Source organism: Ooceraea biroi, chromosome 1, assembly GCF_003672135.1.
Source record: "Ooceraea biroi isolate clonal line C1 chromosome 1, Obir_v5.4, whole genome shotgun sequence".
Taxonomy (NCBI): Eukaryota; Metazoa; Arthropoda; class Insecta; order Hymenoptera; family Formicidae; genus Ooceraea; species Ooceraea biroi.
In genome coordinates this window covers 13,255,864-13,268,447 of record NC_039506.1, presented here as the reverse complement: position 1 = coordinate 13,268,447, position 12,584 = coordinate 13,255,864, and the positions used below count along the sequence as shown (strand labels likewise).

The window sequence follows — 12,584 nt, the reverse complement described above, 5'->3', positions numbered from 1 at the left end:
TTATTTCTTAAGCAAATAATTTCCTGCGATTTAATTTAATGTATTAAAACTTGGTTAAGGACAAACATAAATAATCGACATTTTATTACTCCTACTTACCAGTTTTTTCGCCATTATCAGAAAATAGTGAAGCACGTTAAAGGCCTCTTCACACATATCCGTGACGTGTCAGTGCCGTATTCGTTCAGTTTTATACATACATGTTTTTATACTAGTATTTATACATGTCCGGCGTAGTAACATATTCGAATCGACACGGCACTGATTCGGTACTGACACGTCACGGATATGTGTGAAGAGACCTTAAAGATAGACAAAATTGATGACCTATGAACCTCTAGCAACATGATAATAAATGATGACACTTGCTTAGTCGGCATAACTATAAGGCATACATATATCCAAGATTTTGCCGCGCTTCGTTCATTATACGTAAGACGCGCGTAAAGAGCAATTTGCATCATCTTTGCTCCCACCAACATTAAAAGTAGACACGTCTGCTTGTTTACATATATTTACATTAACACGTTATTACACAATCATATTACGTGATGACAATCATCAAAGGCTTGTTGATAGCTCTATTACTTGTCGCAGGTCACAGTGTTCCTCTTCAAGATGATGTTAAAGTGGCAGATAATGAAGTAGAAGAGTCGAGAGTCGAAGAATCGGAAAAGTATCGGCTGCCTAAGCAAGTCGAACCCATGCATTATGACGTCAAATTAATACCGCATATCGTGGAGGATAATTTTACCACCAATGGCGAGATGAGTATCGACGTCAAAGTGCGCGAACCGACGAACATCATCGCGTTACACACCGTGGACATCACGGTGGATGAACCGTGGACCAACCTAATGCACAAGAGTGAAGAGGAGAACGCGGATCCCGTACAAACCTACGTTCCCAAGCAACATCATTATGACTCGGAGACGCAGATCTTGACTATACGATTCGAGGAGCTGCTGGATCTTGGAACTTACACGCTGCATCTCAAGTTTGCCGGTATACTCGCGGATGATGATCGCGGATTTTACAGGACTTTCTATACCGACGACGACGGAAATAAGGTGTAAGTAATTGTTAATCAAACAGTAAAGTGTGCTTGAATATGCCTCACCTGAATCTTCGTCCACGCAAATCGAAATACGAAACATTTGTCATATCGCCGTGGCAATTTTCTGCCACGCCACGGCTTGTTTTTATCTCTTCTCTTAAAAGTCTTAAAAGTCTTTTTATTGACAATGAGAAATTTAATAAAATATGAAATTGTCGTGCTGCAATATTAAACGTATCTCGAGAAACGTGAAAAAATTGCAATTTGCACTTACACGTACTAGATTAAATTAAGGGGATATTGAGTGATCGATTGAGTTTACTGTGTGGGGCCAACTTGTTTGAATTACCGGCGAATTATTGAATTACACAGTGAACGTTTACGCGACCTGTTGCTCTCGCGCGATAATTGCACAATAACTTGCACGCCAACACGTGACGGGAGGCCTAATGTCCATGCAACGAGGCAAACTATAATGAATTTATAGGTGGCTGGCGATGACGCATTTCCAACCGGTCAGGGCACGACAGGCGTTCCCATGCTGGGACGAACCTGCGATAAAAGCGACCTTCAAATTCTCCATAAAGCACTACCCTAATTACACGTCTTTGTCGAATATGCCGTCCATGCGAACAAACGTCGACGAGAGCGATGGTAAAGTGTGGACTCATTTCGAGACCACGCCGCTGATGTCCACCAACATACTGGGATTCGTGATCGCCGATTACGATCACGTTTCTAATCTCGATGATACCATAAGGATATGGGCTCCCAAGAAACTTCTTCAGTATGCCCCATCTCGCCTCGAGATCGCCGAGACGGCGATGCGGGAATTCGAGAAGTATACCAACAGCTCCGTCCACGTGCCGAAGATGGACCACGTCACCTCACCTCATTATACGAGCAGAGCCACTGAAAACTGGGGCATGATTGTTTACAAGTGAGTACAGAGGTATTCATCGTTAATAAAAATAGTTAATAAGCAGACAAGTTCGACCATAGCTAGAGGTAGAAGATTTCGCAGACATTATTACAAGGACCCCGATCAACTGATAGATCAGCGAATTGCTTACATTAAGATCAACCCGCAATCAGTAACATTTTTAAATTTTGTGCATAACGAGTTCTCTTAAAATTGGAAATATTCATGGCTAATATATCATTTGATGATTTTCAGGGATGCCGTATTACTCTCAGATGAGAGGAAAGGTCCGATCTATTCAAGGTTGAACAATCTCTTAACGCTTACTCATGAGTTGGCGCATCAATGGTTCGGGAATCTCGTTAGTCCAGCTTGGTGGCAATACCTTTGGTTGAGCGAGGGTACATCGACGTACCTGAAGTATCTCATTGCTGACAAGGTATCGAAACGTTGTTTGTAAGGCACACCGTATGTGGATTTAGTTTCATGAGATCGATCTTTTCAGTTGATCAAAGACTGGCGGATAATGGATTGCTTTGTGGTGGATAATGTTCATTATTTGTTCGATCTAGATTCCTACCCATCTAGATACCAACCCAGGCCAATTAATGTAAATGTTACTAGTCATCTGGATATTCACTATGCACGAAGTTATAGTAATACATATATGAAAAGTAAGAAATTTTATGTTTCTTTAAGTACGTACATATAATTGCAATTTAAATAATTTTTAATTAAACATCTTTGAATAAATTTAAAGAGATGAGATGATAATTATGATATTAATCTTAGATTTAATATATATGATAGAAATTTATTTTATTTTATTATTACACGCGAAATAATTTATTAACATAAGAATTATTTTATTTTGCATATGTATGCAAATCAGTCGATTATTTGTATTTCTACAAAATAACTTTACTTTTTATTCTTAGGTGCTATCATCCTGCACATGATAGCAAATGTTTTAACACAGGACGTATTTCGAAATGGTCTAATAAGATACCTGGAAGCACAGTTAGTACATCTTTTTAAAAACATGAGAGAATTAATTTAAAAACCAAAGAATTAAATTTTTATTTTGTTTTCTTCATTTTTCTAAAAATATCAGATCTCTCCATTAATATTTTACTATCAAATGTACACACGTTATTAATTTGCCTAAAATATTGTCAATTTTTAGTGAATACGGCAGCGTTACGCCAGACGATTTATGGAAAGCACTGCAGGATGCTGTCGATGAATCGGACGTACCACATAACGACTTTAAAGTGAAAGAAGTAATGTATACTTGGTTCGAACAGGCGGGATATCCCATAGTGACCATCGAACGGGATTATGCTACAGGCAAGATCAAGGCGACGCAGAAAAAATTTCAATATGATCCATTAGAATTGAATATCACCAATGCTGAGAGCGACGAAGCATGGTGGATCCCTATAAATTTTGCGACTCAAAGTAACTTGGACTTTTCGTCAACGCTGCCCACACATTGGCTAAAACCGCAGGACGAGAATTTAACGATCGAAGGAGTGGACGTTAACGACTGGATTATTGTGAACAAACAATTAACAGGTAAAACTCTTTACACGCGATATGTACTGTTAAGTAATCTGTTGTAATAACAATTATATGTAATATAAATCATAATAACTATTTCTCGTAAAAAATGCATGAAAGATCCATGAAAAATTAAATACGATTTAATTAAATCTTAATTATGTAGTAGCTATAGAGCTAGCATATTATTTTTTATTTTTAACAGGTTTTTATCTCGTAAATTACGATATAACCAACTGGAAACGGATCGCTGCTTTCCTCAATTCCGACGATTACGACAAGATCGCACCTCTGAATCGTGCACAAATCATTAACGACGCTTTCTATATGTTTAAGTCTAAACAGTTAGACATTATTACTTATATGGAAATTGTTAATTATCTATGGCGTGAAGAGGATCCCGTCGTATGGAAACCGGTCTTTACATTTTTTGATAACTTCGATAACTTATAGCGGATGTCCCCAATCTTTAACGTAAGACACGTTGCAATCTCTATCACAATATTGTTAAGATTTCGCATCGATATTTGAACGTGAATGGAACTTGATATACAAAAAAATAGATTTCATGATTTTGACAAGATTTCTTTAATATTGATCAACATAATCAATATTATCAATATAATTGATTCTATATTTAAGAGAAGCTAATTAAAAGATTAGATCGAGAGAGGGCTCAATGATCGATTAATCTTAACGGAAATTTCTTGTTGAAATATTCTTTTCAAGCGATATATCATCGGTCTGATGGATAGATTGCGTGAACATATCGGTTTGGATGATCATCCTGATGACAATCCCTTGACTGAATACGTTAGAGCCCAATTTTTTAACTATGCTTGTATGTATGGAGACCCGATATGTCGAGCTGCAGCTACTACTAAATTACTTGCCTATTTACAAGATCCAGCCGCAAACAGGTAGATACTGTTTACTATGAAAAATTATTTATTATTATTTTACAAGCGATACAAAAATCTTAATTAAATTGAAATTAAATTGAATGTACAATATGACAGCAATCGACAACCAACATAGTCGATTTTCTACAACACAAAATAATTTATATTTTTTAATTTATTATTATTATTATAACGATGTCGTCTTAGCCCCTTTTCACGGGTTTTAAGAAATTGTTTCTAACTATTTCCATTCCAATTTCACAGACTCTTATACGATTCAAGATATTCGATCATCTGCTTTGGTTTGATGACGGTGAATGAGTCAGTCTGGAATCAGGTTCAGCCAGTACTCAACAAGTCAGATAATAACTTCATGGGCTGTTCGACAAATTTGGACATTCTGCAGAAGCAATTAACTTTTAACGTTAGCAGTTGGTTCAGTGCCTTCAATATGTTTTCCCGCATGCTGAAGGATCCATCAAATGTAGACAAAGCAATTGATCTTTTCATTAATAACTTCGCCAATATTTCCAGACTTGAACCGTAAGTACAGCATTCTTCTTCAGAGTTTCAGAGTTCTATCGCACAATATCCATAACTACTATTATGTTTAATAATTATTTTCAAATAATATCTATAATATATTTTACAGTAATCCAGATGTAATGGAGTATCACATGACTATTATTCAGTTCATTGACAAGTGTAACAACGAAGATCAGCTACAGAAGGTTAATATAACATAATATTAAACATTTATATATTCGTGTAATGTTCAACTACAATTAATTTACTGCCACTATGGAATATTTCTGTTACAGATGGAAGCATTTGCTAAACAACACGGACTTAGGATAAACAACGATTTAACTAAGAGGAGAGATAGAATACCTAAAATTAAAAATACTTTATCGGAAATCCGTAACGCTTTCGAAAAGAAACAATTTTCTGTCGCAATGCACTTCGCAGACAATACGTTAAGTACGGATTAAATCACGTTTAATAAATGTGTATAAATACAAAACTTTCGTAATTAATATTATTATATATTATACAAAATATTTTATATTATACAACACGCAAACGTGTCTTTTGTAGCAAATACAGATTTTCTCTTACGTTATCACTTTTAAATTTATGAATAGGTACACATTGCAAGTTGTAATGTAATTAATAATAATAATTGTTGAAATTTGATTATTTCCCTTTACAAATGTGCGAGATAAGGTATAAATAAATGTGTTCAGTATTTCAATAAACAAAAGAAAATGTATATATATATATATATATATAATTACGAAAAATATGTAACAATACATTCAAACGGTTTCAAATAATTATATATCAATCACATACAAATAAGCAAGAAAATATACGTGTGAACCTCAAAGTCACAAGAAAAGAAAATACAAAAATAGCCAATGCTTTGTTCAAGCAAAGAATCTCATAAATCAAATTAAAGAAAAATTTCTACTCATCCGATTGATTCCGTGACTTCCAGATATCAGTCGCCTTTTTCGTTTTTCAGATCTGTGCACAAATCCGCCTTAATTCTATATCGGTAAACTATTCGCCAGTAACTATCCGCCAGTGGATCCACTTATTTGTTCGCTCGCTTAGTACGTTCGCTCGCTATAACGGTCGCGTGAGAAAAGGGTCGAATACATCGCTACGCGTCTCGTCGTGCCGATATTTGTCTATCGATATTTGATGTCCGAATCTTCCCGAGACAATTGGGCAGAATTAGCGCGAAGTTTAAACTAGTTTTCTCAATAATAATTAATAATAATAAATCAATTATTAAGGAGTTAATTATTTTAACTCGATAAAATTACCTTTTTTAAAAAATAGTAAAAAGAAGGCGCCAAGTATGCGTGTGGTATATGCTCGAAAAAACCAAAGGTAGTTTCTTTAATTATAATAAAAACATATAAACCAAGTGATATATACCTTTATATTCTCATTCAATGATCTTATTTCAATCCAAGCGATAGTAGTTTTGATTGTCTTCAAATATTATTATTTTATAGTACCTAGTTTTCAAAAAACTGTATGAAATCCTCAAATTACGCCAATTGCAAAGAGAATGTATTACCTTAAAAATTAATTATTGTACAACAATTTAAAAAAAAACCAAGTGGTAGTATCTTACCAATTACAAAGAGAATATATATATATTGTCTTGAAAATTTATTATACAACACCCAAAAAAATATTCTATTCTTTAATAGTTCCATTTTGATTATAGAGGATTTTCCTCTGCTATATGGTCTCAAGATGATACTCTGAAATCTAGAGGAATATCCTATAACTATGAGATCCTGAAATTAAGATTACAATCCTCTTAATGCTAGAGGAATCTCCTCTTTTAGTAAATCTAATAATATTTTTATTTATAGCATTTATGACGATACCTTAATGCCCGATTCCACCAACGTCGCTTAATTTTAACCGTAGTTTAACTCAATCTTCGTCTCTTTCTAACTACCTGCCTTAGAAAGAGACAAAGAGTGAGTTAAACTACGGTTAAAATTAAGCGACGTTGGTGGAATTGGGCCTTAAACGAATATTTTCTACTTTTAATCTTAAAAATTTCTGAACTTCGTTCATAATATCACTGCACGAAAGAACAAACACAAACTGAAATTCAGTGCACACGCTATACTCGCTATAACGCACACTGTGTGCCAGACGGTAACCACGGATCACGACTCACGATAGTGAAGCATGACACACCAAGCAAAAACTGCGTATGTGTGCGCTCAGCGCTTCGCGCCGTTCGCAGTCTTCTTCTTCTTAGTGTTTAATGACACCCGATCCCTTTCAGGTTCGATATGGTCAATTGCAAAAGTGAGTGAAATACGAAATTAACAAATTGAAAAAAAAAACTCGGGACAATCGTTGTGCACCTGACGACTGTCCCCTTCGGAATGATGGTTCGCAGTCACCTCTGCGCATCGTGCAGTCGATTGTCACAAAACTAATACTTAAATGACAATCTTCTTCTAACAAGCGCGCGTGCCGCGAATATCTTGCATATCCTCTTATTTCAAGAGGCTATTCAAATTACATAGTGATATTTCTGATAGAGGAATTTACTATTGAGTATAGTTCACGCATCCACTCTTTTATAGATGAATATGTATATCTAAAAGAATATACCATTAATATGTAAGATTTTTTGCTTAGAGGAAATCCTTAGAGGAATTCCCAGTTTAAGACTAGAATATTTTTTTGGGGGTGAACTACTTTCAAAAAATATAAAAATTTTACTGAAATTAAATAATATTTAATACAAAATACTTGGCGCTGCTAGACCGAGTATTACGAGAAATCTCTCTTTCTCTCTCTTTCAGTGTTTAGTATTAAGTGTACACGCGTGAAATTTGTTAAACTTCAATTTTATATGTAAACAAGCGGCTTGAGCTTCAGTAGGCGTGTGTACGTATATTAAGGAGCGCCGGCAAGGTCGCCTTACTTGGCCATCCGTACGCTGCAGCAGCTCGCCGACGACGAGAAGCACCGATTCCCTCTGGGTGCGAAGACGCTCCGTCGTGACTTCTACGTCAATGACGTACTTATCGGGGCAGCCACGTTGGGGGAAGGTCAGCTACTTCGAGAACAGCTGGAGGCTCTCTGCACGGCGGGCAGCTTCTCGTTGCAGAAATGGTCAGCGAACCACCCCGCCCTCTTGGACGGCATTCCAGGCGAGCATTTGTCTTCTCATAGTGTTTCAGCTCTGCCTGTATCCGCTGGAGTAGCTGGGGCTGGAGTCCGACGCCCATCATCCTGGCGCCCACCTGACGAGGTTCCTCGTCGACGCCACGCATCGCCGCTGTCTGCATGGTGGAACCCAGGCCACATTGGCTGCCATCCGCCTGAGATTCTGGATCCCGCGGGGACGCCAAGTGGTGCGCCGTCTTATCCACCGGTGTCTCACCTGTGTCCAATGGCGGGCGGCAACGCCGCAGTCTCCAATGGCCACGCTGCCAAGGATAAGAGTGACACCGAGCAGACCATTCCACGTCGTAGTCGACTACGCCGGGCCGGTGCTGCTGAGAACCTCCACAGGGCGTGGACACAAGGCCTATAAGGCCTTCCTGGCTATTTTTGTATGTTTCAGCTCCCGGGTTGTCCACCTGGAGGTTGCAAGCGACTATTCCACCGATGCTTTTCTGGCCGCCTTCCGCCGCACATTCCTTCGCGCGGCCGAACTTTATCTTCCGAACACGAAACTGAACATTAATCATAATAATGTCTAATGTATTAAATTTTCCTCTATAAAATTTATCACGTTAATTTATCACGGTAATCTATTGAGCATTATTACTTATTTTAAATTAACCGTTTTGTAAGATAAATTTTACTATGATAACAAGTAACCTAATAACTTACATGTTGTTGGAAAGAAGGTGGTGAGAACTTTATTCTTATTGTGTTTGCTCTACTGTTTGAAATAGTACAAAACCCTTCCGGTACAGGTACAATCGTTTTGTCATCAGTACATATATTCAGTAATATAGAAAAAGCCTCATCTTGTGAAAACATGGGAGACAAAGCAGGACCTGTGGCAAATTCCTGTGGAGTCAAGCTCAAAAATCTTAACTTTGAGAATGCATCTCCAATAACAAATCTTAAGTCTTCTCTGTTTGCTGGATCAAGACATTTTCTACAACATTCTGACTTGGCCCATTTTTCTACAGCGGTGAATAATTCTATCTCTGAACTGATCTTCAAATTCTCCTGATCCAAAACTGTGAGGAGTGTTGCCAGTTCTATGTTCTCCCAACTAGATTCATTCAATACTTCGGCAGTCCTTGTACATATGATGTCTAAACATTTTTTCATTAGCTCATATTTCTCAAAGAGCTTGGCAAGTTCATATGCTCTGCACGCTCCTTTCGGTGAGAGATTGCTACACAAATATTCTGTGCATTTCTTCACCAAAGCTGGCAACATGTATCTATTAGCGCAGTAATATAACTCGCATACCAACTCGAAAGAAGTCAATTCTGCTTTTTCTGTGTATATATACTCTAATAAGACTTTGAACGCTTTAGGCTGAACATCCTTTATTAGTATTGGATCGTTTTTCTCTGTCATGCTACCAACCATGGTTTCGAAGATTGGACTGGACATTACCAGAAACAACTTATGGCCCTTGAAAATCTGCTGCTCTGGCTCTTGTCCCACGATGAACTCACAGTCAGACCACAATCCAGTTTCAAACAGATATTGGCCGCGTTCAGTAAACTTCTCCTTGCTGGTCTGCCAGTCAAAGCAGGGCGAAGTCATCTTTGTAGTATAGTGCGTTTATGTGCACGCTTGTGTATACTGATTTCCAACTGTCACGTAAGCAGAGCAATAAGAAATCTTAGAAAACTGACATAAGAAAACTTTTATAAAGATGTCAGAGTCACACTAAAGACTAACTACATACGACTGAGTCGTATGTACGCACCCTTGCTTTCTTCTGCCGTTATTCTTCCGCTGTCATCGCGACCAATCGCGACCAAGTGTAATTTAATTATGCGGCAGTGGGGCGACAGCAATAATGTGATCTTAGAACATATATAATATGAAAGAGGAATGCCTATTGTTCTCGAAAGAAAAACATGTCCAGATAAAGCGAGGGAGAAAAATTATAGTTGCCTCTCTTGTGAGTTACTACTCGAAAGTACGCATGCGCAGCTTACGTTTGATTGATTGATTTGATTGGTGCGCATGCGTACTTTCGAACAGTAACTCGCAAGAGAGAGGCAACTATGATTTTCGTCCTCACTTCCTTCGGACACATTTCCGTCTCGGATCGCTGTACGTCTAGCATCGCTGCCGCCTGGTGTCAAAAAATGGAAAGTGACACAGCTGCCATGCTTGTCCGACAACGACGTTTCTTAAATGAAATTTTCACATTTCGTACTTTGCATCGTATAAAATGAAGACACTTTTATAATATAATTTAAACCCAAGCTATCGATTGAGTCTACTTAGAAATTGATCGGTTCAACCGTTATTGACATCCAAAAATCTCGGTTACTCGTAACTCATTGACTCGCGTAAATGATGTATACACGTCCGGTTTCGCGCTGCGCTATACTTGGCGCGAGACACTATAATACCGTGTCTCTTAATAAACATGCCAATCGTTGAAAAAAAAACGTTGAAAATCTTCGTTATTATTCATTGTTATCAATTGCTCATTGCTACGTTATTTGTTGCTGCAATCAATTGTTAGCAAACGTTGGACTGCATTGATTATCGCACAATCGAGGAGATTAATGATATGAACTATTTCAAAACAACAATAAAAAGACTGCAAGAGTCTGACAAACATTTCGAGATTTTATAGACAGTGCGAGATAAAGACGCATTTTTATTATCAACTATGACTTTGATAATTTTCTGTTGGCAGCAGATATAGAAATTTCTACAATCTATCAATTCAGGCAATCGTTGGACAGATTAGATAAAGCGCGATACAATATCTGTAGTGTTCTTTTGTTATAAGATCCTTTGGCTCAACTTCCGAATAGCCCCCCCCTCCGATTTTCATGAAATGTTTAGGATATGTAGAGGTAGAGGTGAGGAAGGTGTGGGTGGAAGGATTTTGTGCGGAAACGCCTTCTAGCGAAGAAATTAATAAAAAAAGGTTTAATGATTTTGCACGAATTTCCAGCTGTCTACGCAAATCAAGAGCTTGACCCTGACATATGTTGTCAAAGTCAATGTCCTGAGTGACCTTCAGAAGGTATTAGCCGTCGCTCGTTGTTTATTAAAAAGTTATTAACAAAAGAAGTTTGAAAACTTTACTACTTAAAATTAGTGGTCAAAACATAATATACTGATCTGTGTAGAGACTAACCAGGTTAGTTAGGTTAGGTTAGGTTAGGTTAGGTTAGGTCCGGGACCTCTCGCTGCCGGTGGTCATGAGTTCGATCACCGAGAGCGAGAGGTCATGGAGGGAGTTCGCTTCCTTCTGCGAAAGCGTGCTTTCGCAGAAGAAGGCGGCCGAACGCCTCCGGGAACCCGAGCGTCCCGGAGGATTGCGGCGTCGCGGGGGAAGGGGGTGACCGTTGTGTCTCGGGCAACGGCCCCCCGGGGAGGGGACCTGGTCGGGCGACAGGGTGCCTTTATCGAAGCACCCTAGGGGGTGAGACTGCGGGGACCGCAGTCGAACCCCTCCCTCGTGTCGGCGGGGCACTTGCCCGGACGCGGGGGGTCGCTCAACCAGGTCGACGCGTCCGGATGCGTTCGCGTACAGCGGGTCATGGGCGGAGGCAGAGTGCCGGCGGGGTATATGCCCGGGCACTCGGGTGGTGGACCGGCGGGGCAGTTGCCCGGGTCTCCATCGTCGCGGGGCCCCTCTCCGAGGGTCCCTGCGTCCTCCGCACATGACGTTGGGAAGGAAGGGCGGGTGTTTGAGTTGGGATCCTCATCACCCGTCCAAAAAACCACCCCACTATGGTGGGTGGTCTCCTTGGAGCGATGGTATGCCTCGCTCCTCGGAGGGGGCGGGCCTGCTAAAAGCGGGCAGCGCTGGCTGTGGCGCTGAGGCCGTCATACCAGGTGGTTGTGGGGCCCGGAAGAATGCTGGCGGCGTGCCCGGGTCCCACGTTTGACACCAGGGCTGGCATACGGAGGGTGGTTTAGTGAGTAAGAGTCTCACACTCCCCTCGCACCCCGCCCAAGGGGAGCGAGGGGGCCCATGACGGGTTCCCCCTCCTTAAAAAAAAAAAAAAAAAAGGTTAGGTTAGGTCAGGTCGGCCTTGACCTTTATTTAAAAGTTATTAACCAACGAAGTATCACACTCGGTTTTCAGCCCGCTTCGCGGGAGGCGGGGGGAGAGGCTTCGCCGGAGCCGATGTAACAGATTTCATCGTACAGATTGTGATCACCTGGTACACGGCAGGTATACCGGCGGGGGGGAGGGGCAAGGCCCCTCCTCCCCCCCCACCCCCCCGCGAAGCGGGCTGAAAACCGAGCGTGTACGTTCGGGGCTCCAGTTTCGGAAAATTCGTGCGAAACATCAAACTTCTTTTGTTATTAACTTTTTAATAAACAAGGAGCGACGGCTAATACCTTCTGAAGGTCACTCAGGACATTGACTTTGACAACATATGTCAGGGTCAAGCTCTTGATT

The 12,584-nt window shown here is 39.8% G+C and overlaps 2 protein-coding genes across 2 annotated transcripts; one reads left to right on the top strand and one right to left on the bottom strand.

Moving 5' to 3' along the window:
* The first annotated feature begins 446 nt into the window (after positions 1-446).
* On the top strand, positions 447-5,721 carry LOC105285370 (aminopeptidase N-like). The gene is made up of 11 exons (XM_026969531.1): positions 447-1,072; positions 1,545-1,997; positions 2,235-2,418; positions 2,485-2,653; positions 2,918-2,999; positions 3,166-3,557; positions 3,748-3,992; positions 4,272-4,462; positions 4,709-4,987; positions 5,097-5,175; positions 5,266-5,721. The coding sequence occupies exons 1-11, from the start codon at positions 552-554 to the stop codon at positions 5,434-5,436; spliced, it is 2,766 nt and encodes a 921-aa protein (XP_026825332.1). The 5' UTR covers positions 447-551; the 3' UTR covers positions 5,437-5,721.
* A 3,099-nt stretch (positions 5,722-8,820) lies between these two features.
* On the bottom strand, positions 8,821-12,162 carry LOC105285371 (BTB/POZ domain-containing protein 2). Its single transcript, XM_020033617.2, has one exon. The coding sequence runs from the start codon at positions 9,737-9,739 to the stop codon at positions 8,828-8,830; it is 912 nt and encodes a 303-aa protein (XP_019889176.2). The 5' UTR covers positions 9,740-12,162; the 3' UTR covers positions 8,821-8,827.
* Positions 12,163-12,584: the final 422 nt, after the last annotated feature.

Bases quoted from the DNA above. Each gene is read 5' to 3' on its own strand.
- LOC105285371 (XM_020033617.2), bottom strand. From the start codon at position 9,739: ATGACTTCGCCCTGCTTTGACTGGCAGACCAGCAAGGAGAAGTTTACT.
- LOC105285370 (XM_026969531.1), top strand. From the start codon at position 552: ATGACAATCATCAAAGGCTTGTTGATAGCTCTATTACTTGTCGCAGGT. The intron at 1,073-1,544 runs GTAAGTAATTGT...ATGAATTTATAG, and splicing joins GACGACGACGGAAATAAGGT to GTGGCTGGCGATGACGCATT. The intron at 2,419-2,484 runs GTATCGAAACGT...CGATCTTTTCAG, and splicing joins AGTATCTCATTGCTGACAAG to TTGATCAAAGACTGGCGGAT.